This window comes from Phyllobates terribilis, unplaced genomic scaffold, assembly GCF_046119375.1.
Source record: "Phyllobates terribilis strain yellow unplaced genomic scaffold, ASM4611937v1 Scaffold_2__4_contigs__length_985480577, whole genome shotgun sequence".
Taxonomy (NCBI): Eukaryota; Metazoa; Chordata; class Amphibia; order Anura; family Dendrobatidae; genus Phyllobates; species Phyllobates terribilis.
Window position 1 is genome coordinate 292,859,241 of NW_027362762.1, and position 26,068 is coordinate 292,885,308.

A 26,068-nucleotide genomic window follows, 5' to 3' on the forward strand; every position below is an offset into this window, starting at 1 on the left:
AATAAATCTATACTTACCTTCTGATGGTCCCCGGAGTCTTGCTTCGCTCCGTCCTGGCTTGCCGGCAGCTCGCGGTACACTGAAGGACCTGCCGACATCAGCGTCGCGTGACCCGTCACATGACTAAATTACGTCACCATAGGTCCTTCAGTCCACCGCGATCTGCCGGCAAGCGAAGACAAGGAGACCGGGGTCCATCAGAAGGTAAGTATAATATTTATTTTTTATTTTATTCTTTTTTTACAGGTTCTATGGTACCCGGGTCCAGAGGAGAGTCTCCTCTCCTCCAGACCCGGGTACCATCCGCACATTGAAACACATGGATTCCGCATGTACAGATGCGTAATCCATGCGTTCCAATGCAAGTCAATGGCAGCAAAAACGCAGCGCTTCCACAAAATAATTGGTAGTACTGCGTTTTTTTCCGCAATGATAACCCGCAGCGGAAATTTCCGCAGCATGTGCACAGCACATGCGGATTATCATTGGGGAACATGGCAGGCCTTCTACCATGCATTTTTTAAGCGTTTCTGCTGCGTTTTTGCCGCTGCGGAAACGCTTAAAAAACACATCGTGGGCACACAGCCTTTCAGCTGTACTGTCCTACCAGGCCGTTACAGATACCAGTCCCTTGAGGGTCAGCTGCTGTGTACCCGAAATCAGTTCTGGTGTAGTACTTGGTCTTGCCTCCCCGGGCTCTCTTAGGACCCCGTCACCGTCAGTTACCGTGCATACGGGGTCAGCCTTGGTGTGACTCTTAGTCACAGCCCCCCAGGCTCTCCTCGGGTCTTGGCCCACTACAATTGCCACCACTTGGACATCGGAGGAGAGGTGTTAGTCCTATTATGGACACACCTGGTGAATTATTGTGTAGCCTTTTGGTTTTTTAAATGTTTTTAATTGTGTGCCATTAATTGTTCTTGTATCAAAATAAAGTATCTGTTTTCTCTTTTGATCCTAACATTCATGCGTACTTCTTTTCTTCTTAATTACATAAAAGAAAACAAAAGAAAAAAATGCAGATTGCAAATCAAAAAGTTAATTATAAATGTACAATATAATTTAATTAACATATATCAAATTTTAATATCTTGCAGTTAGCCATGACGCTATTCATCAGAAAATTTTTATCAGAAGAAGAATTTAATGATAACTTTAATACTATTGATTTGGTGAATAAAACATTAGTGTGCTTTAGCCTAGAGGACAAGAAACCACCATGGAAACTATGGGGCTTTGCATACAACAACCCAGGAGCTGAGCATGCTGAGATAACTGTTTTACAAGAACTCTCCAAATTTTGGAGATCAAATTCTATGAAAAAAGACTCTCAATATAAAATCAATTTATATGCAACCTACAGTCCCTGCCTCAACTGTTGTGAAGAAATATGCAAATTTCTCAGCAACAAGAAAGAACAAGTAATCTTGAATTTGAATATTTCAAGATTGTATAATTTTCATGATATTGACAATAAAATCAGTTTAAAAATTATGAAAAAATATGGAGTGCAAATTAAAATGATGGATCTAGAAGATTTTAAGGCATGCTTTTACTTTTTTGTGGATCCAAAAGAGAAATTTGAACCCTGTGAAGAGTTAGAAGTTCAGTGTGAAAGAAATGGAATTGAACTGGATCATCTCTGGCATGAGGTAAAGTTTTGCATGTGTGTGAGTGCAGAATAGTAGCATTATAGAAGCGGATAATTAGCCAGCTCACAATGTGAACATCATTTACACTTTCTCAGTTCAGGTGCCTTATCAGGTATACACCATGACATATTAGATTGTCTAATGAAAATAAAGCCTTTTTAAATGGAAGCTAGCTTTGGTGATGAAGTACAGGCTTCCACACTAACCCTTGACTCCTCTTGCAACAAAGTCTTCTTGTCAGCATTGTTTGCCAGTTAATCTAGAAGAATATCCTAAATTACCAATTATAGACTCTTGACTAGGTTTTTCAAGTTGCAGAACAGATATTCCATCATTTGCAGAAGACATTGATCTATTTTAAACCTGGACTCAGCCTGCAGACATTTCCCTATTATACTGTAAGTACATTTCCGTTCTCTAGAGAGGACCTTTCACCAGTTTCAGCACCTTAAACTGGCCACATCATGGAACAGTGTCTTGCAGAGCTAAGTAAAACATAATTTTTATTTTTATGTCTCCTCCTCCTCAATGTGGAGATATTAGCTTGTAAAGTTTAGGTTATAATTTATGCTAATTCCAAGGGAACATTACCAGAATTTTTTCACTGGGGGCGTGTACATCTTTCCTGCCTGAGATTGACCAATCATAGGCTGGCAACAACATCCAATGGAAAAAAGAACACGCCACCAAAATAGCTTAAAGCAGGTGTCTGTGTTTGAGACATGTAATAGATTACAGACGGTCCGCTTTCCTTATTATTCTCACTGCAGAGCTGTGTGATTACAAGATCCAGGAGTGGAGCAGAGAGGAGTGTGATTACAAACAAATTTCAGCTTCAACTTCTTTTCAGCACTGTGAAAGGAGAGCTGGAAGAACTGTTTGCAATAAGACTAAGGTCAGCTCTGCTGTACTAAACCTCCCCTCACACTGACAGCCATGAGATGAAAGATGAAAGGCATTAGTAATCTCTGGTCAATTTCCAGCACTTGTAATCATACAAATCTCTACATTGAGATTAGTGAGAGCAGTGTGGTCTGTTAATATATGTTTCACATGACAAATCTGCTGTAAACTGTTGTAGGGGCGTGTTTTTTTTTAACCCAGTATGTTGCTACATGCTTATGATTGGTCAACCCCCATACAGGGAAGGTACACGCACCCAGAGAAGAAAATTTGGTAACACCCTCTTAGACTTAAAGAGGTTCTCCAAGAATGTGATAAGCATGACTCCTGAGACATAATTCAAACTGCAGCCATCATAGTCACATATCAGGATAGCTGTCAGGAAGATACAGAGCTCGAGGAGCAGTGCTGACTTGAGACAGAATAAATGTTTTCACTGACTAAGCACAATGGGAAAGGGGAGGATTTCCCCAGCTTCAATATTCAGCAGAATACACGCTCAGGCAGTGAAAATATTTATTACGTCTCATGACAGCCCTGCTCCTCGGCTGAGAGAAGTATGTCTGCTTATGATGGCAGTTGCTCTGACATTTGAGATACGTCTCAAACTCTGTTTCTTTAAGGTTCAGCCATCCTGACATATGACTTAGACGGCTGCAGCTTGAATTGTGTCATGGTCAACATGTTTATCATATTCTTGAGGAATTAGTGCATCTTACTCGAGCGTGTCCTTCATCGAAACTAGCACATAAAGTACTAGTCCTGATGAATTAGGGCCTATGTGTTATAACAGATAAAGTCAGAAAACCACAGCAGTTAAAGGACCTTCAGTCTCTACATAGACTAATCAGTGGACTACGGATCTGATAGGGAGGACATACGTACAGCTGAAGTCGGGACATACGCTGACCTCCCAGGACATCTCCACAAGTTTGGGACAGTCCCACTGGATTCGGGATGGTTGAGAGGCAAACAACAGAAGAGAGTCTCTTTACTTCATGATGAATGATCCCTGTATGTTATGGAACAGCTGAAGGGGCAGGTGGACTGAAACATCAGTACAGGTAAATCCTACAGTGTTCTCTGGTTAGATTGGCTGCTGCTGTTTCTGTGTAGTATGTAGTAAGAGACTCAGACTAACCCTTGATAAGCAGGTGTGTCCTTCAACTAGCAGATAAACCCTTTATCAACAGCTATGTGCAGTTCCTTTAGCTGATATACAGAATACATAGTATATCTTATGACATGTATGATAAATAGCAATAGTCAATATGAAGTAAAGTTCATACTCCTGGTGGAAGGGGAGAAACGTTTTGTTTGATTTGCGTTTCACTGATTTACTGCTCATTGAGATGCAGTTGTTAAACAATGATCTATTAACACATGAATAAATAATATTGAATATTTCATACATGTTGTATTAACACATTTGACTAATAATAACTATTGGTTTGCATTGAAACTAAGTGACATGCTTGTCTGCCTTTATCTGTTATAGCACAAATGTCCTGATTCATCAAGACTGCAGTTTTGTAAATCAGTCTTCATAGTGTGCTGGATAAAAATTACCCATTACAAGAAATGTTGGGATTTATGCATATATATATATATATATACGGTACATATTTACAGATATGCTTGTGTGCGTGTGTGTATGTCGAAGTGTCAAATGGACACCGATAGCTATATAAAGTATATAGCAAATGATTCTGATCATCTTAATGTATGCACAATAATACACATTCTTAAGATATAAAAGGGGACCATCATAGCCAATAGTACAGTTAATAGTAGACAACTTGATATAGCAATCTTTATACATAACCAGTAACAAAACTAGCTGGCCAGGTTATACATTTAGTTATTTTGAGAACTGTTCATACAGTTTAAGCACAGCCAACTGGTAATAAAACTCAAACCTTAATTTGTTTTTAGGTGTTTGAAGAATATATACTCAGAAGAAAAGGATATAACTCAGGTGAGTTCAACATAGAACAGCCAGGCTGTACTGATGACTTAAGTCGTTTAAAATACAGCCACCCCTTATCTATGGCTATATCTATGCCGTGTACAAGCCTTTTTGGTCTATGATCCACATACTCAGACATACTACTTAAAGTGAACCAGTCATTGGATTCATGCTGTCCAAATCATGGGCATTATCAATCATAGCCTGGCTGAGCAACTTCAATCAGGTATGTTTTACTTTGAAATACTGCAACATTCCAGTGATAATATAGTTTGAAAAGGCACCCATGCCATGGACTATATGGAGAAACCTGACTAGTCTAATGACACCCCCGGACGGCTTCTGTCTGCCCAGCTCTGGTTGACTAATATGCCTCTCCTAAGTGTGTACATAAGGCAGCCAAGTTCTGATTCATGCTGACTGTGGTTCGAGCAGCATGAATCTAATTACAGGTTCCCTTTAAACTAGTCTCACAGTGTACTACCATAATACATGCAAAGAGACACCTAATACAGGATATCCCGTATACTTAGTTTAACAAGCCGAGCGACCTGACTTTGATGCGTTCCCCAGCTGGCTTCTCCCAGAACTTCTCCAGTTGATTAACAGATCTCTCCCTATGTACTGTATATACGTAGAAGAAACCTATAAATCAACTGGAGCAGGGTGGGGAGAAGCCACCTGGGGGCCGCATCAGAATGGTCAAATCTCTTCCTATAGTCTCCAGACAGCTTTTCAAACTACAGTATGAGCACACAAATAATGAAATAAGTAAGTTTATCATATCCTCCAGTCTCATATAAACGGATGCCAAACTCCACTATTGATCTACAGCAAATTTCCACGAACTCCAAAGATGCTTATCCCTTAAAGAATGTTTTATTAAAACCATATTAAAAAAAATGCATCATACATGTTGATTACTTAGTAAACTGATGTGTTTGTCGTGCGCACATTGCCCTTAATCATAGTTTAACCCCTTAATGATTGCTAATACGGTTTTTAACAGTGGTCATTAAGGGGTCTTAACCCCCTAGTGACCAAGCTAATTTTGACCTTAAGCCAAATTTTAGAAATCTGACCAGTGTTATTTTATGTGGTAATAACTCTGGAATGCTTCAATGAATCCCAGTGATTCTGAAAGTGTTTTTTCGTGACACATTGTACTGTAAGTTAGAGGTAAATTTAGGTTGATATTTCTTGCATTTATTTGTGAAAATATCGCAATTTCAGCAAAAATTTTGAAAAACAATGCAATTTTCAAACTTTTCATTTTTATAGCCTTAAACCAGTTAACCATGCTGTACAAAATAATTAATAAATAACATTTCCCATATGTCTACTTTACATCTGTATCATTTTTCAAATTAGAAAACCTGTTTGTTTAGGATCTTATTCAGATTTAAATGGACTTTTAAATGAGGGGCTTGTATATTGGAAACTCCCCAAAAGTGATACCATTTTAAAAACCGCACCCCTCAAATACTTCAAAAACTGCTGTTAGGACATTTTTTAACCTTCAGGTACTATACAGGAATTAATGCAAAGTGGAATAAAAATTTTTTTTAAATTTTACCTCTAAAATGTTGCTTTATTCCCATTTTTTTCACTTTTACAAGGGATAGTATGATTGCCCAGTTTCTTCTGAGCGCGCTTTATAACCTTCATGTAGTCAGAAACTTCGATGTGGACAAACGGCAGGGTTCAGAAGGGAAGGAGGACTATTTGAATTTTAGAACACAAATTTGGCTGAAAGAGATTGTGGGAACCATGTCACATTTGTAGGGCCCCTAAGGTGCTTAAACAGCAGAAACACCCCTACAAGTGACCCCATTTTAGGAACTACACCCCTCAAGGATTTTATTAAAGAGTAGAGTGAGTATTTTGAACCCCACAGGTACTACCCAAAATTTGATAACATTAGGCTGTCATATTGAAAATTTTCATTTTTTTCACTAAAATGTTGCTTTACTGTAATGCTAAGTATGAGGAGAACCCAGCATATAACAACAGGAAAAGGGGAAGCAGCCCTACAACTAGGGAAAGGGAGAGTGAAGAACCTTAAACAGATCTAACGACAAACCCTAACTCCCCAAGACCCTAAATAGGTTCTGTACCTATTGCCGAGCAGGAAACCTGGCCCTAGCTGACCCTAAGGCTAAGCCCTAGGTAGGGAGTAGGAGGGTTGAGCACTAAGTCAGCCCCACTACAAACTAAAGTACACACAGGGGAAACAAACAGGGGAATACACTTAGCTCCAAGAAGACACTTGAGAAAGCCTGGCAACAATCCACGAAGGAACTCCAAGGTAAATCTAGTCGACTACTAGAATCCCAGGCCTGAATAGGTATAACATGCTATCACCAGCAACTCTCTGAGGATCTGAGTGTATTTAAGGACACAGCAAGGAAGTGGTGTTTAACAGCAGACAGGTGAGGATACCGCAGGGTCCTAAAGGGAAAGTTATAATCCCCAAGCAAGGTGAGGATCACCACTGGGTCCTAAAGAGATAGGAATCATAAAAGGATCTGGGAGATGTTTGTAAGGCCAAATGCAATGACCTTCTACAGCCGGACACCGTATGACTGTCTATCAACCCTGAAACACCCGTGACAGTACCCCCTCTTCTACGAGTGGTCTCCAGACACTCAGGACCAGGTTTATCTGGATGACAGGCATGGAATGAATGAACCAACCTAGGGGCATTCAGTTCCGATGCTGAAACCCACATCCTTTCCTCTGGACCGTAACTCCTTCAGTGCACCAAGTACTGAAGGGAACGACGCTGAAGACGAGAATCCACAATATTCAATATTTAGAACTCTAAATTGCCATCAACCAAGATTGGGGGCGGTGGCAAGGGGGAGGACTCAAGAGGTACCACATACTTCTCGAGCAGAGACCTGTGAAATACATTGTAGATCCTAAAAGCCTGAGGTAACTTCAGATGAAATGCTGCTGGGTTAATGACGGTGGTTATTTTGTAGGGACCAATAAATCTAGGTCCCAGCTTCCAGGAAGGAACCTTCAACTTGATATTCCTGGTAGACAACCACACAAAGTCATCCACACCTGGCGAGCGATATGTTTGTATCTGAGAGATGAAGCAAAACGCTCTTCCTCAGGAACTCCTGAAGCCCCTCCACTACTAAAGGTACCAAACTGCGGATGAAAACCGTATGCACCAAAGAAAGGTGACCTGCCAATAAACTCTTGGTGATGATTGTTTATAGCGAACTCGGGCAACAGTAAGTAAGATACCCAATCCTCCTGGTTCTCGGAGACAAAACACCTGAGGTAAGTCTCCAAATTTTGATTTATGCGCTCAGTCTGTCCATTCGACTGAGGATGTAAGGCAGAAGAAAAAGATAACTGCACCCCAGGTCGAGTACAAAAAGCTTTCCAGAATTTCGAAATGAACTGGGTCCCCCTATCTGACACAACATCGGAAGGAACCCCATGAAGCAGACACATGGTCAACCACATTCTGATGCTACCCCGGCTACAAAAACGATGGGAAAGGAGGTCCACAGTTGCCTTACTACCTGGATGACCAGCAAGCACAGAGTTGTGATGTTCCCTAATTACTTTATGGCGCAGATTACAGTGGGTACAGAAAGTATTCAGACCCCTTTAAATTTTTCACTCTTTGTTTCATTGCAGCCATTTGGTAAATTCTAAAAGTTAATTTTTTTTTCTCATTAAAGTACACACTGCACCCCATCTTGACTGAAAAAAACAGAAATGTAGAAAGTTTTGTAAATTTATTAAAAAAAGAAAAACTTAAATATCACATGGTCATAAGTATTCAGACCCTTTGCTCAAACACTCATATTAAAGTCACATGGTGTCCATTTCCTTGTGATCCTCCTTGAGATGGTTCTACTCCTTCATTGGAGTCCAGCTGTGTTTAATTAAACTGATAGGACTTGATTTGGAAAGGCACACACCTGTCTATATAAGATCTCACAGCTCACAGTGCATGTCAGACCAAATGAGAATCATGAGCTCAAAGGAATTGCCCAAGGAGTTCAGAGACAGAATTGTGGCAAGGCACAGATCTGGCCAAGGTTATAAAAGAATTTCTGCAATACTCAAGGTTCCTAAGAGCACAATGGCCTCCATAATCCTTTAATGGAAAAAGTTTGGGACCACCAGAAGTCTTCCTAGACCTGGCCATCCAGCCAAACTGAGCAATCGTGGGAGAAGAGCCTTGGTGAGAGAGGTAAAGAAGAACACCAAGATCACTGTGGCTGAGCTCCAGAGATGCAGTAGGGAGATGGGAGAAAGTTCCACAAAGTCAACTATCACTGCAGCCCTCCACCAGTTGGGCCTTTATGGCAGAGTGGCCTGATGGAAGCCTCTCCTCAGTGAAAGACATATGAAAGCCCGCATATAGTTTGCTCAAAAACACATGAAGGACTCCCAGATGATGAGAAATAAGATTCTCTGGTCTGATGAGACGAAGACAGAACATTTGGTGATAATTCTAAGCGGTATGTTTGGAAAAAACCAAGCACTGCTCATCACCTGCCCAATACAATCCCAACAGTGAAACATGGTGGTGGCAGTATCATGCTATGGGGTGTTTTTCAGCTGCAGGGACAGGACGACTGGTTGCAATTGAAGGAAACATGAATGCGACCAAGTACAGAGATATCCTGCATGAAAACCTCTTCGAGAGTGCTCTGGACCTCAGACTTGGCCAATGGTTCACCTTCCAATAAGACAATGACCCTAAGCACACAGCTAAAATAACAAAGAAGTGGCTTTAGAACAACTCTGTGACCATTCTTGACTGGCCCAGCCAGAGCCCTGACCTAAACCCAATTGAGCATCTCTGGAGAGACTTGAAAATGGCTGTTCACCAACGTTCACCATCCAACCTGACTGAACTGGAGAGGATCTGCAAGGAAGAATGGCAGAGGATCCCCAAATCCAGGCGTGAAAAACTTGCTGCATCATTCCCAAGAAGACTCATGGCTGTACTAGCTCAAAAGGGTGCTTCTAATCAATATTGAGCAAAGGGTCTGAATACTTATGACCATGTGATATTTCAGTTTTTCTTTTTTAATAAATTTGCAAAAATTTCTACATTTCAGTTTTTTTTTCAGTCAAGATGGGGTGCAGAGTGTACTTTAGCCCCTTAGCAACATTTGACGTACTAATACGCGTCTGTGCCCTGGGACTTAAGAGCCAGACCCGTATTAGTACGTCATGGCGATCGCGCGCGCACACAGGCTGTGCGGGCGCGATCGCCGCCGGGTGTCAGCTGATTGTCACAGCTGACACCCGGTACTATGTGCAGGGAGCGGTCCTGCACCGCTCCCAGCACATTAACCCCCGCGATGCTGCGATCGAAGTCGATTGCAGCATTGCGGTGGCAAGGGGAGGTGATCGCAGATACTCACTTCCTCTTCCGGCTTCCAGCGCTGACTGCCGTGGCTTCCAGGATGTTGCCATGACGACCCGATGTCGTCATGACAACATCCGGGTCACCAGACAGCAGGAAGATTGTTTGATTGTTTGGACATGCGCAGTGCATCTCCAAACTATCTTCTCCCTGTCCAGCGCTGACAGCCTGCATGGCACAGGGATGGTGCGGCATTCCAGTGCCATACAGGCGATCAGAGAAAAAAAAGTGAAAGTCCCACAGTGGGACAAAGTAATAAAGTATTAAAACTATCAGAAAGTGAAAAAAAAAAAAAAAAAATGTAAAAATATAAAAAATATATAAAAAAAATAATCCACCAAAAATAAAAATATAATGTACCCATCAATAAATATTATTATAAAAAAAAAAAAAAAAAACAATAAAAGTACACATATTTGGTATCACCACATCTGGAACAACCTGACCTATAAAACTGTCCCACTAGTTAACCCCTTCAGTGAACACGGTAAAAAAAAAAAAAAAAAAACGAAGCAAAAAACAATGCTTTATCACCATACCGCCAAACAAAAAATGGAATAACACGCGATCAAAAAGACAAATATAAATAAAAATGGTACCGCTGAAAACGTCATCTCGTCCCGCAAAAAACAAGCTGCCATACAGCTCCATCAGCCGAAAAATAAAAAAGTTATAGCTCTCAGAATAAAGCTATGCTAAAAAATATTTTTTTCTATAAAATTGCTTTTATTATGGAAAAGTGCAAAACATAGAAATACGATATAAATGTGGTACCGCTATAAACGTACTGACCTGAAGAATAAAGCTGCCTTATCAATTTTACCACACGAGGAACAGAATAATAAAAAAAAAAAACAGTTCCTGAATTGTTGTTTTTTGTTTATTCTGCCTCCCAAAAATCGGAATAGAAAGCGATCAAAAAATGTCACGTGCCTGAAAACGGCACCAATAACAACGTCAACTCATCCCGCAAAAAACAAGCTGTCAAATGACTGTCTGCCAAAATCTGGAAAAATTATAGCTCTCAAAATATGGCGATGCAAAAACTAGATTTTACAAAAAATGCGTCTTTTAGTGTGTGACAGCTGTCAGTCATAAAAACCCCATATGATTCTGGTATCGCTGTAGTCTCACTGACCCGAAGAATAAGGTCATCTAATCACTTATACCGCATGAGGAACGGCGTAAAAAATAAACTCTCAGGTTAGGGTTGTGCTAGGGTTAGGGTTGTGCTAGGCTTAGGGTTGTGCTACGGTTAGGGTTGTGCTACGGTTAGGGTTGTGCTACGGTTAGGGTTGTGTTAGGGTTAGGGCTGGGGTTGGGGTTGTGATGGGGTTGGGATTTTTTTCAAAAGTAAGAAAAAAAGATGACGATATGGCGACTAGTGTTGAGCGCAAGTGCTCGCTACTTGAGTTTGCATCGGGTGTTCTGGTATGCATTGAGTATCGTGGGTATTTGAGTGACATGCTCGAGTCTCCGCCCCATATGCTTCACGGCCCAAAAACTTAGCGGGGATTGCCTGCCATGCACGAGCGATCCCCGCATGTTTTTTTTTGGGTGTCTAATAACCGTGAAACATCCGGGCGGGGACTCGAGCATGTCACTCGAGCATACACAGTACATGGTGCATACCCGAGTACTCGATGCAAACTCAAGTAGCGAGCACTTGCGCTCAAGACTAATGACAACTTATTCAATATGATGACCTAATGCTATCAAATTCTGTGTCGTACCTCTGGGTTCAAAATGTTCACTATACACCTTAATAAAATCCTTGAGGGGTATAGTTTCCAAAATGGGGTCACTTGTGGGGGAGCTCCACTGTTTAGGCACATCAGGGGCTCTCCAAACGCGACATGGTGTCCGCTAACAAATTGAATGGAAAATCGGCTCAAATTGTTAGCGGACGCCATGTTGCGTTTGGAGAGCCCCTGTGTGCCCAAACATTGGAGCTCCCCCACAAGTGACCCCATTTTGGAAACTAGACCCCCCAAGGCACCTATCTAGATGCATAGTGAACACTTGGAACCCTTAGGTGCTTCACAAATTGATTCGTAAAACTGGAAAAGTATTTTTTTTCAACTTTTTAATTTTTACAAATCAATTTGTGAAGCACCTGGGGGTTCCAACTGCTCACTTTGCATCTAGATAGGTGCCTTGGGGGGTCTAGTTTCCAAAATGGGGTCACTTGTGGGGGAGCTCCTATGTTTGGGCACACAGAGACTCTCCAAATGCAACATGGTGTCCGCTAACAAATTGTCGGCTCAAATTGTTAGCGGACACCATGTTGCGTTTGGAGAGCCCCTGTGTGCCCAAACATTGGAGCTCCCCCACAAGTGACCCCATTTTGGAAACTAGACTCCCAAGGCACCTATCTAGATGCATAGTGAGCACTTGGAACCCCTAGGTGCTTCACAAATTGATTCATAAAAATGAAAAAGTGTTTTTTTTTTTCACTTTTTCATTTTTTCGAATCAATTTGTGAAGCACCTGGGGGTTCCAACTGCTCACTATGCATCTAGATAGGTGCCTTGGGGGGTCTAGTTTCCAAAATGGGGTCACTTGTGGGGGAGCTCCAATGTTTGAGCACACAGGGACTCTCCAAATGCAACATGGTGTCCGCTAACAAATTGTCGGCTCAAATTGTTAGCGGACGCCATGTTGCGTTTGGAGAGCCCCTGTGTGCCCAAACATTGGAGCTCCCCCACAAGTGACCCCATTTTGGAAACTAGACCCCCCAAGGCACCTATCTAGATGCATAGTGAGCACTTGGAACCCCTAGGTGCTTCACAAATTGATTCGTAAAAATGAAAAAGTGAAAAAAAAAACACTTTTTTCTTCCACATTCCAAAAATTCATGTGAAGCACCTGAAGGGTTAATAAACTTATTGAATGTGGTTTTGAGCACCTTGAGGGGTGCAGTTTTTAGAATGGTGTCACTTTTGGGTATTTTCTGTCATAAAGACCTTTCAAAGTGACTTCAAATGTGATGTGGTCCCTAAAAAATGGTTTTGTAAATTTTGTTGGAAAAATGAGAAATCGCTGGTCAACTTTTAACCCTTATAGCTCCCTAACAAAAAAAAATTTGGGTTCCAAAATTGTGCTTATGTAAAATAGACATGTGGGAAATGTTATTTATTAACTCTTTTGTGTGACATATCTCTCTGATTTAAGGGCATAAAAATTCAAATTTTGAAAATTGAAAAATTTTCAAAATTTTCGCAAAATTTCCATTTTTTTCACAAATAAATGCAAGTGATATCGAAGAAATTTTACCACTATCATGAAGTACAATATGTCACGAAAAAACAGTCTCAGAATCAGGGGGATCCGTTGAAGCGTTCCCGAGTAATTACCTCATAAAGTGACAGTGGTCTGAATTGTAAAAATTGGCCTGGTCATTAACGTGCAAACCACCCTCGGGGGTTAAGGGGTTAATGAGAAAAAAATTAACTTTTTAGAATTTACCAAATGGCTGCAATGAAACAAAGAGTGAAAAATTTATAGGGGTCTGAATACTTTCCGTACCCACTGTACATGGCACAAAAAACCTCCCCGAAAGACAGGAGACAAGGGCGTCACCCTGAGCTTCCAACACCTCCCCTTCCAGGTCAGAGTACAAGGCTGAAATGACAACCCCCTTCTGCAAAATAGGGAAAGGGTTCTCATGGTCACTACCACCAGGAAGCTCCGCGACAACGCATCAGCCTTGACGTTTTTAACCCCTGGACGGAAAGTGACAACAAAATTGAACCTAGTAAAAAAAAAGACCATCTAGCCTGCCTAGGATTGAGACGCTTAGCAGACTGGAGATATGACAGGTTCTTATGGTCCGTGATAACAGTAACAGGATGGACTGCCCCCTCCAACCAATGTCACCACTCCTTGAAAACTAATTTAATCGCCAAAAGCTCTCTATTATCCACATCATAATTTCTCTTGGCCGAAGACAGCTTCTTGGAAAAGAAAGCGCATGGACACCATTTAGCAGGGGTCAGACCCTGAGATAACACTACCCCAACTCCCACCTCTGACGCATCAACTTCAACCTTGAAAGGTTGAGAAACATCTGGTTGACTGAGTATACAGTTAGGTCCATACAGTGGTGGCCAAAAGTATTGGCACCCCTGCAATTCTGTCAGATAATACTCAGTTTCTTCCTGAAAATGATTGCAATCACAAATTCTTTGGTATTATTATCTTCATTTAATTTGCTTGCAAGGAAAAAACACAAAAGAGAATGAAGCAAAAATCAAATCATTGATCATTTCACACAAAACTCCAAAAATGGGCCAGACAAAAGTATTGGCACCCTCAGCCTAATACTTGGCTGCACCACCTTTAGCCAAAATAACTGCGAACAACCGCTTCCGGTAACCATCAATGAGCTTCTTACAATGCTCTGCTGGAATTGTAGACCATTCTTCTTTGGCAAGCTGCTCCAGGTCCCTGATATTTGAAGGGTACCTTCTCCAAACTGCCATTTTGAGATCTCTCCACAGGTGTTCTATGGGATTCAGGTCTGGACTCATTGCTGGCCACCCTAGAAGTCTCCAGTGCTTTCTCTCAAACCATTTTATAGTGCTTTTGGAAGTGTGTTTTGGGTCATTGTCCTACTGGAAGACCCATGACCTCTGAGGGAGACCCAGCTTTCTCACACTGGGCCCTACATTATGCTGCAAAATTAGTTGGTAGTCTTCAGACTTCATAATGCCATGCACACGGTCAATCAGTCCAGTGCCAGAGGCAGCAAAGCAACCCCAAAACATCAGGGAACCTCCGCCATGTTTGACTGTAGGGACCGTGTTCTTTTCTTTGAATGCCTCTTTTTTTTTCCTGTACACTCTATGTTGATGCTTTTTCCCAAAAAGCTCTACTTTTATCTCATCTGACCAGAGAACATTCTTCCAAAACGTGTTAGGCTTTCTCAGGTAAGTTTTGGCAAACTCCAGCCTGGCTTTTTTATGTCTCGGGGTAAGAAGTGGGGTCTTCCTGGGTATCCTACCATACAGTCCCTTTTCATTCAGACGCCGACGGATAGTACGGGTTGACACTATTGTACCCTCGGACTGCAGGGCAGCTTGAACTTGTTTGGATGTTAGTCGAGGTTCTTTATCCACCATCCGCACAATCTTGCGTTGAAATCTCTCATCAATTTTTCTTTTCCGTCAACATCTAGGGAGGTTAGCCACAGTGCCATGGGCTTTAAACTTCTTGATGACACTGCGCACGGAAGACACAGGAACATTCAGGTCTTTGGAGATGGACTTGTAGCCTTGAGATTGCTCATGCTTCCTCACAATTTGGTTTCTCAAGTCCTCAGACAGTTCTTTGGTCTTCTTTCTTTTCTCCATGCTCAATGTGGTACACACAAGGACACAGGACAGAGGTTGAGTCAACTTTAATCCATGTTAACTGGCTACAAGTGTGATTTAGTTATTGCCAACACCTGTTAGGTGCCACAGGTAAGTTACAGGTGCTGTTAATTACACGAATTAGAGAAGCATCACATGATTTTTCAAACAGTGCCAATACTTTTGTCCACCCCCTTTTTTAGGTTTGGTGTGGAATTGTATCCAATTTGGCTTTAGGACAATTCTTTTTGTGTTTTTTCATTGAAGACAAATTAAATGAAGATAATAATACCAAAGAATTTGTGATTGCAATCATTTTCAGGAAGAAACAGTATTATCTGACAGATTTGCAGGGGTGCCAATACTTTTGGCCACCACTGTATGTATATGGACAGAGACAACATTTTTCTAATTTTGATTCTAGACATTACCACAATGAATTTTAAACAAAACAATTCAGATGCAGTCGAAGTTCAGACTTTCAGCTTTCATTTGAGGGTATCCACATTAAAATTGGATGAAGGGTTTAGGAGTTTCAGCTCCTTAACATGTGCCACCCTGTTTTTAAAGGGACCAAAAGTAATTGGACAATTGACTCCAAGGTTATTTCATGGACAGGTGTGGGCAATCCCTTCGTTATGTCATTCTCAATTAAGCAGATAAAAGGCCTGGAGTTGATTTGAGGTGTTGCGCTTGCATTTGGAAGGTTTTGCTGTGAAGTAAACATGCGGTCAAAGCCGCTCTCCATGCAGATGAAACAAGCCATCCTTAAGCTGCAAAAACAGAAAAAACCCATCCGAAAAATTGCTACAATATTAAGAGTGGCAAAATCTACAGTTTGGTACATCCTGAGAAAGAAAGAAAGCACTGGTGAACTCATCAATGCAAAAAGACCTGGGCGCCCACGGAAGACAACAGTGGTGGATGATCGCAGAATCATCTCCATGGTGAAGAGAAACCGCTTCACAACAGCCAACCAAGTAAACAACACTCTCCAGGAGGTAGGCGTATCAATATCCAAATCTACTATAAAGAGAAGACTGCATGAAAGTAAATACAGAGGGTTCACTGCACGGTGCAAGCCACTCATAAGCATCAAGAATAAAAAGGCTAGACTGGACTTTGCTAAAAATCATCTAAAAAAGCCAGCACAATTCTGGAAGAACATTCTTTGGACAGATGAAACCAAGATCAACCTCTACCAGAACGATGGAAAGAGAAAAGTATGGTGAAGGCGTGGTACAGCTCATGATCCAAAGCATACCACATCATCTGTAAAACACGGCGGAGGCAGTGTGATGGCTTGGGCATGGATGGCTGCCAGTGACACTGGGTCACTAGTGTTTATTGATGATGTGACACAGGACAGAAGCAGCCGAATGAATTCTGATGTATTCAGAGCTATACTGTGTGCTCAGATCCAGCCAAATGCAGCCAAACTGATGTTGTTTCATGCTACAGATGGACAATGACCCAAAACATAAAGCCAAAGCAACCCAGGAGTTTATTAAAGCAAAGAAGTGGAATATTCTTGAATGGCCAAGTCAGTCACCTGATCTCAACCCAATTGAGCATGTATTTCACTTGTTAAAGACTAAACTTCAGACAGAAAGGCCCACAAACAAACAGCAACTGAAAACCACCGCAGTGAAAGCCTGGCAGAGCATCAAAAAGGAGGAAACACAGCGTCTGGTGATGTCCATGAGTTCAAGACTTCAGGCAGTCATTGCCAACAAAGGGTTTTCAAACAAGTACTAGAAATGAACATTTTATTTACAATTATTTAATCTGTCCAATTACAGTGCCTACAAGTAGTATTCAACCCCCTGCAGATTTAGCTGGTTGACACATACGGAATTAACTTGGCATTGTGACATTTGTACTGTAGATCAGCCTGGAAGTGGGAAATGCACTGCTGCAAATTTTGTTTTTTTTTTTGTTTTTTTTAAACGTTAAAAGTTAATTCAGAATGTCATTTATTATTCAACCCCTCAAACCACAAGAATTCTGTTTGGTCCCCCTAAAGTATTAAGAAGTAGTTCAGGCACCAAGAATAATGAGCTTCACATGTGTGGATTAAAGATCTCTTTTGCCAGCCTTTTCTGACTATTTAAGACCCTCCCCAAACTTGTGAACAGCACTCAGACATGGTCAACATGGGAAAGACAAAGGAGCATTCCAAGGCCATCAGAGACAAGATCGTGGAGGGTCACAAGGCTGGCAAGGGGTACAAAACCCTTTCCAAGGAGTTGGGCCTACCTGTCTCCACTGTTGGGAGCATCATCCGTAAGTGGAAGGCTTATGGAACTACTGTTAGCCTTCCACGGCCAGGACAGCCTTTGAAAGTGTCCTCCCGTGCCGAGGCCAGGCTTGTCCGAAGAGTCAAGGCTAACCCAAGGACAACAAGGAAGGAGCTCCGGGAAGATCTCATGGCAGTGGGGACATTGGTTTCAGTCAATACCATAAGTAACGTACTCCACCGCAATGGTCTCCGTTCCATACGAGCCCGTAAGGTACCTTTACTTTCAAAGCGTCATGTCAAGGCTTGTCTACAATTTGCTCATGATCACTTGGAGGACTCTGAGACAGACTGGTTCAAGGTTCTATGGTCTGATGAGACCAAGATCGAGATCTTTGGTGCCAACCACACACGTGACGTTTGGAGACTGGATGGCACTGCATACGACCCCAAGAATACCATCCCTACAGTCAAGCATGGTGGTGGCAGCATCATGCTGTGGGGCTGTTTCTCTGCCAAGGGACCTGGCCATCTGGTCCGCATCCATGGGAAGATGGATAGCACGGCCTACCTGGAGATTTTGGCCAAGAACCTCCGCTCCTCCATCAAGGATCTTAAGATGGGTCGTAATTTCATATTCCAACAAGACAACGACCCAAAGCACACAGCCAAGAAAACCAAGGCCTGGCTCAAGAGGGAAAAAGTCAAGGTGTTGGAGTGGCCTAGTCAGTCTTCTGACCTTAACCCAATTGAAAACTTGTGGAAGGAGCTCAAGAATAAAGTCCACATGAGACACCCAAAGAACCTAGATAACTTGGAGAAGATCTGCATGGAGGAGTGGGCCAAGATAACTCCACAGACCTGTGCCGGCCTGATCAGGTCTTATAAAAGACGATTATTAGCTGTAATTGCAAACAAGGTTATTCCACAAAATTTTAAACATAGGGGTTGTATAATAATTGACCCACACTTTTATGTTTAAAATTTAATAAAATTCAACTGAGCAACATAACTTTTTGGTTTGTAAGATTTATGCTTCTGTTCATAAAACCTACTCTCGTTTGCAGTTTGAAGGCTCTAACTTATTTGCATCTTATTAAACCAGCTAAATCTGCAGGGGGTTGAATACAACTTGTAGGCACTGTACTTTTGGTCCCTTAAAAAACAGGGTGGCACATGTTAAGGAGCTGAAACTCCTAAACCCTTCATCCAATTTTAATGTGGATACCCTCAAATGAAAGCTGAAAGTCTGAACTTCAACTGCATCTGTATTGTTTTGTTTAAAATTCATTGTAGTAATGTCTAGAACCAAAATTAGAAAAATGTTGTCTCCTTCCAAATATATATGGACCTAACTGTAGGTGCCGTGGCAAAACATCTCTTTAAAGAGGAAAAAGCCTGCTGGGGCGGCATTCGACCAATTTAAATTTTTTGTCATGTCAGTGAGGGGTTTCACTATTACCAAATAATTTTGGATACATTTCTGGTAAAAATTAGTAAACCCCAGAAAGCGCTGCAATGCCTTCAACTTCTCAGGACGATCACAATCAAGTATAGCATGGATCTTCTCAGGATCCATCCGAAAACTCGACGGTGACAACAGATACCCCAAAATTTGCACCTCATGGACAGCAAAAACACATTTTTCCAGTTTGGCATAAAGTTTGTTATCTCTTAAAATCCGTAGTACCTGTTTAACATGACCCTGATGTGTCTCTAAATCAGGTGAATAAATCAAAATATCATCCAAATAGACCACCACAAACCTGTCCACTAAATGGTGGATATATCGTTTATGAAATGTTGGAAAATCACAGGTGCATTGGTGAGACCAAAAGGCATAACCAGACTCTCAAAATGCCCCTCAGGGGTATTGAAAGTCATTTTCCATTAATTCCCCTCTCTGATTCTAACCACATTGTAGACTCCCTTAAAGCCAACTTGGAGAACACTTTAGCTCCCACAATCTGGTTGAATAAATCAGAATCAGAGGATGAGGATACGGATCTCGGAAGGTAATTTGATTCAATTCCCGGAAATCTAAACAGGAACGGAGATCCCCATCCTTCTTCTTAATGAAGAAGAACCCTGCCACCACGGGCGAAGAGGAGGGTCTGATATGTCCCTTTTCCAGACTCTCAGCAATGAAATCCTTCATGGCTTGTCTCTCAAGACCAGAAGGATTATACAGTCTGGCCATGGGTAGTTTAGCTCCGGGAATCAGGTTAATGGGACAGTCATACACACGATGAGGAGGCAAATCCTGACACCCCTTTTCAGAAAATATGTCCTGAAAGCCAGACAGAATTGCAGGCAAGGTGTCCGTAGAGCCAATAGAAAGAGAAGTGCTTAAACAGTTTTCATGACAATAATCTCCCCATTCCACAATTTCACTGGATTGTCAATCCATTACTGGATTATGTTTCACCAACCAGGCAAGTCCCAGTACAACAGGAGTGGGAAGGCCCTCCAGGACATAACAAGGAATTACTTCATAATGAAGGGGTCCCACCCTCAGTCTTATATCATGTACAATCTGTGTCAGACATCTCTGAGCAAGTGGCCCTGAGTCAATGGCATAAATGGGGATGGGCTTAGTTAATGTACAGCAAGTAAGCCCATGAGTTCTCACAAACCCAGCATCAACCATGCTGACTCCAGCTCCATTGTCCAAAAACACAGAAATTTTCTTAGTTCTGCTCTCTAGCACCACCTCTGCCGTCAGGACAAACTGAGAGCAGCATGTAGAAGACAAACACACCCCCTCATTATTCAACCCCACACTACCAATGGTCAATCGAGTTCCAGATGTTCCTTTTTGCTTAGGAACCGAGGGACAGACCCCTATAAAATGTCCCTTTTTACCACAAAAAACCACCCCCTTTCTCTTGCGGATTTCAGGGGAAGTATGCGACGCAGTAGCTCCTCCTAACTGCATGGGCTCCTCTAAATCCATGAGTACAGGTTCACGCCCAGACCGCCCCCCAGCAATGGGGTGTTTCCCCGAAAAAGGGGCTCTGTAGAAGGTGGTCTCACCCTCCTATCTCGAAGGCGTCTATCTACGCGTATAGCCAACGACATGGCAGCCTCCAAGGACCCAAGGGTTTCATAAACTGCCAAGGCATCCTTCAACCTTTCTGAAAGACCCTGGCTTCTAAGGCTGAGTGCCCACTATGCGTTTTTCAAGCGTTTTTGCCACGGAATTTATATGGATTTATATAGTGTGACCAAGTTGTCAAGCACTTTTCCAAGTGATGCTAAAATCGCTTGGAAAGTGTTTCACAACCCGCATGCGGAAATGCTTGACAAACCTTCTACATGGCAGGAAAAATGCATGTAAAATCCGGATGCGTTTTTCCTGCCAGGGAGAAGCGGAAAAAATATGCATTTCTGCATCGTGGGCACTTAGCCTAACAGCCAGGTCATTCCACTTGATATCAGTTGCCCATCTAAGAAATTCGGAACTATAAGTCTCCGCTGACCGATCCCCCTGCTGAATGTGACACAGCCTGGATTCAGCCAAGGAGATTTGGTCAAGATCATCATAGATGAGGGCCAGGGCCTCGAAAAATCCTTCAACCGATCAAAGGCAAGCAGAGCTATGAATGCTGGCCACGGTATCAGTTAGTTTACTGGGTGCAGTGGTTCTGATACTGTCAGAGTTCTTATATTTAGCAATGCAGCAGAGCTGAGAAAGCTGCTCCCAAAGACTCCAAGCTCTGTATTTGCATTGTCTTTTGACAGTGAGCTGCTTCTGACATGAGGAGGCGGAGTCAGACTATTATACATGTGCTGCTGTAGTTGCTGGAGTCCAGACAATGATAATTACCAGGTGATAAAACCTTCATTGTAAATAAACAACAGCACACAGCTTGTTTACTGATTACATTGCTAAAACCTACTGACATTGCCTTTAAAGCATTCCAGAATTATTACTACATAAACTGACATATCAGATTTAAAAAATGGGGCTTGAACCTTAGAAGCAAAATTGATCCCATCACTAAGGGGTTGATTTACAGCATTGTGGCAATACAATTTAAAACATTTAAAACAAGATAAAAAGAATCATATGTGGACACATGTACATAGCTTAATTACATGAATATATCTCTAAATTTATTCAAAAACCAAAAAAATAAATAAAAATCAATGAATACATTTTTACAATATATGCCCTTTCTATCTAATCCAATACACCTCGCTTATGGAACATTTGATCATTTCTATTCCAAAAAATTACTGCTATCACATTCATGATACTCTACAAAGTGCTTTCTCTCACCTAAATAAAAACTGTTCTTATTATCATATGCATTTGTATGCAAAAACAACTTGCTGTGCCTATGTTCAGGCTTTTAACTGCTCCAGGTTCCTAAAAACATCAAGCGGTTAAAGGAAGCGACATATCCATTCTTCTGCCACATTCTGCTCGGATTTTCTACCATTTTCTGCTCTGTACGTTACAATACACATCAAATAGAAAAGTCAAAAGATGCCCAGAGTACAGCCGGACATCTTTTGGAGTGTTTTGCTATTGTTTTTTTCTTTAAAAAAACATTAGCACTTTCTTCATTATTCAGTAAAGGGGTAAAAAACTAATGGAAAAAATGGGAAACCTTCCAAATAACTGCTGTTGGCCAAAACCATTGAAAAAATAGAATTTCCTTAAGGTTCTTCTGCTTGAAAAACGTGGCAGATTCACCTGAGTTTAAAACACGTGCTCACATACCCTAATGGTTTTAATATAAATACTGTTTGTTTTTATTTATGCATGTACATTGGTATGACAATAATGCTAAGTTGGCTAATTTGAATTTATTTTATTTCTATTTTTAAGCAGTATTGTTTGCTTCTGAGGATACGTCTCCTGATTATGACAACGACGTATACATGAGACTGCAGAAAGACAATACAACGCCAAAGAAGGTTGAACAAGAGAAAGAATCACAAGCAAAGACTCCAATGAAGCTTCCTCCGATGAAAGATATGGAACACAAAGCTAGATTTAAGAGAAAGCTCTCATTTGATTATCCAGAGTAATGTTCAATATATTTGTTGCACAACTTATAAAATACATTGCATTATTTTTTTAGGAATTTGAATAACATTGAGTATTTTAGGTACGAAAAATATAACTGACTAAAACAGCAATTCATACATTATGATAGTAGGTTAGCATTCAGTTATGGAAGCCTATATCAATGACAGCACCAATTTCATAAAAAGCCAAATGATTAATCTTTATGTTTTGTGGAAGAAAACCTGAAATTAACCCACTCAAGCCAAGGACCACATTCAGTATTGTTTTTGCCTAATATTAGACATAATCTACTATATAATCGGCTTACCCCGTCTGTCTATCCGTCCAGGAAATCCCGCGTCGCTGATTGGTCCGGCCGCGGCCAATCAGCAACGTGGGATTTCAGGACAAGTTGGGAGATAGCAGGGCTGACTCCGCCCATGTGGTCATGTGACTCACCAACTGCCCATGACGTACTGAACATGTTTTTTCAGTCACAGAGTGTGATGTACTTCTGTCACGTTTAATGAATACGTTCTGTCAGTCACAGTGCGACATAGTTCAGTCACTTTTACTAAACACAGTCAGTGTGTGATGTACTTCTGTCACGTTCAGTGAACACGTTCTGTCAGTCACAGTGTGACGTACTTCTGTCACGTTTCATTCACCGTGGTACGCGGAACAGGAGACCCCTGCCTGCAGCCGCAAATAGTCGTGATGTAAGCGGAAGCAAGAGCCGGCTGCAGCCGGGGGAATTACGTGCTGGCTGTGCGTGGTCAACGATGTTGTCACAAGCAGTATTGACAACATGACGTAATTACAAAATTCATTAGGGGCCCCGGGGGGATACATTGGGGGGTTAATTTAAAGTAGTGCACAACCCATTTAAGCACTGCTTCGCTGATTAGTCGCGCCCGGTCGGCCACATACATATTCCAGAATACCCGATGCGTTAGAATTGGGCCACCATCTAGTGTAACATAATTCTTCTATTAATCAATTCTTGGATTTTTGTACTAAACCTAATTACAGATATCAGGCTGATTCTGAAATAGATAGATACTGTAGTAGAGATGAGCTAATCTTTTGAAATTTAAGTTTGCCAGCTTTGCCAATTTTTCTCAAAGATTCAAACTTACAGAGAACCATTCCCCCCGCAAATTGAAAGTACTGCGATGCCTCTAATTTAGGGATGTCAAACTCAAATCCACAGAGGGTCAAAATGAACAACTTGGACAAAGTCGCAGGCCAACCAGTATACGGTATAATGGGCCCCACATAGTCCTACATGCAGAATAATGAGCCCCACATAGTCCTCCATACAGAATAATGGCCGCACATAGTCCTTCATACAGAATAATGGGCCCTACATAGTCCTCTATACAGAATAATGGACCCCACATAGTCCTCCATACAGAATAATGGGCCCTACATAGTCCTCTATACAGAATAATGGACCCCACATAGTCCTCCATACGGAATAATAGCCCCACATAGTCCTCCATACAGAATAATGGCCCCACATAGCCCTCCATACAGAATAATGGCTCCACATAGGGGTGGCGGTTCTGGTGTCGTGGGCCTAATATAATCACCCTGCAGGCCAGGTTTGGCCCACGGGCCAGTATTTGACATGTATGCTCTAATTGCACTGAGAAGACATGTAAAACACTCTGAGCTCTGGTTAATGTAGTCACAGCCCTAGTAATGCCAAAGTAACCTCAACATGTATGGCCATGGGTGAACAGATGGTAACTGTTCTTCACTGCTGGGCAGTTTATTCAATACTTTATGGCTTTCTCTTATTATTTATGGCTTGCTTATATACATGCTATGATAGTCCCTTCTGATTGGCTATACTGTACTATGTGATGTGATAGCTGCAAGGTATTATGGGGAAGCCCTCCTGAGGACGTGTAAGCTTTCTCTAGCTGATGCAATCTTCAGCAATATGTAAAATTGCGGTAGCCATCTTAGGCAATTCGCATGAAAGGAACCGTAAATTGTTCAAATTCGCCATGTTTAACAAATTCCTAAAAACGTTACACATTTATTTTGCATCAAACTGAGTCACATCTTTAACCCCTTTAAAGCCCAAGATGTATTAATACGTGTCTGCGCCCTGGGCTTTAAGAGCCTGACGCGTATTAATACGTCTTTGCGATCGAGCACACACACAGGCTGTGAGGGCGCGATCGCCGCCGGGTGTCAGCTGACACCCGGTGCTATGTGCAGGGAGCGGTCCCGCACCGCTCCCGGCACATTAACCCCCGCAATGCTGCAATCTAAGTCGATCACAGCATTGTGGTGGCAAGGGGAGGTGATCGGGATACTCACCTCCTCTTCCGGCATCCAGCGCTGTCTGCCGCAGCTTCCCGGATGTTGCCATGACGACCCGATGTCGTCATGACAACATCCGGGTCACCAGACAGCAGGAAGATATTTTGGTCATGCGCAGTGCATGTCCTACTAGTTAAGACTTTTAGTAAACACAGTAAAAAAAAAAAAAAAAAAACGAAGCAAAAAACGATGTTTTATCATCATACCGCCAAACAAAAATGGAATAACACGCGATCAAAAAGACGAATATAAATAAAAATGGTACCGCTAAAAACGTCATATTGTCCTGCAAAAAACAAGCCACCATACAGCTCCATCAACCGAAAAATAAAAAAGTTATAGCTCTCAGAATAAAGCGATGCAAAAAAATATTTTTTTCTATAAACTAGCTTTTATTGTGTAAAAGCGCCAAAACATAGAAGAACAATATAAATGTGGTACTGCTGTAAACGTACTGACCCGAAGAATATAGCTGCCTTATGAATTTTACCACACGCGGAACAGCATAAAAAAATGTAAAAAAAAACAATTCCTGAATTGTTGGTTTTTGTTTATTCTGCCTCCCAAAAATTGGAATAGAAAGCGATCAAAAAATGTCACGAGCCTGAAAATGGCACCAATAAAAATGTCAACTCATCCCGCAAAACACATGACTCTGTCGGCCAAAATATGGAGAAATTATAGCTCTCAAAATATGGCGATGAAAAACTAGATTTTACAAAAAAATGCGTCTTTTAGTGTGTGACAGCTATCAATCATAAAAACCCGATATGATTCTGGTATTGCTGTAATCGCACCGACCCAAAGAATAATGTCGTCTAATCACTTATACCGCATGAGGAACGGCGTAAAAAGTAAACTCTAGGGTTAGGGTTAGGGTTGGGGTTAGGGTTGGGCTAGGGTTAGAGTTAGGGTTGGGCTAGGGTTAGGGTTACGGTTGGGGTTAGGATTAGGGTTGGTCTAGGGTTAGGGTTGGAGTTGGGCTAGGGTTAGGGCTGGGCTAGGGTTAGTGTTGGGCTTCGGGTTAGGGTTGGGGTTAGGGTTAGGCTAGGGTTAGGGTTGTGGTTAGGGTTGAGCTAGGGTTAGGGTTGGGCTAAGGTTGGGCTAGGGATAGGGTTGGGCTAGGGTTAGGGTTGGTATTTTTTTCAAAAGTAAAAAAAAAAAAGATGACGATA

At 41.7% G+C, this 26,068-nt stretch overlaps 1 protein-coding gene across 1 annotated transcript in view; it reads left to right on the plus strand.

Moving 5' to 3' along the window:
- LOC141251670 (DNA dC->dU-editing enzyme APOBEC-3C-like) overlaps positions 1-25,736 on the plus strand; it is a 51,802-nt gene extending 26,066 nt beyond the window's left edge. The window contains exons 2-4 of the mRNA XM_073670392.1: positions 1,098-1,652; positions 4,491-4,533; positions 22,371-25,736. Coding sequence (XP_073526493.1) covers positions 1,104-1,652; positions 4,491-4,533; positions 22,371-22,573 — 795 coding nt within the window. The 5' untranslated portion in view covers positions 1,098-1,103 and the 3' untranslated portion in view covers positions 22,574-25,736. The remainder of the gene's footprint in view (positions 1-1,097; positions 1,653-4,490; positions 4,534-22,370) is intronic.
- Positions 25,737-26,068: the final 332 nt, after the last annotated feature.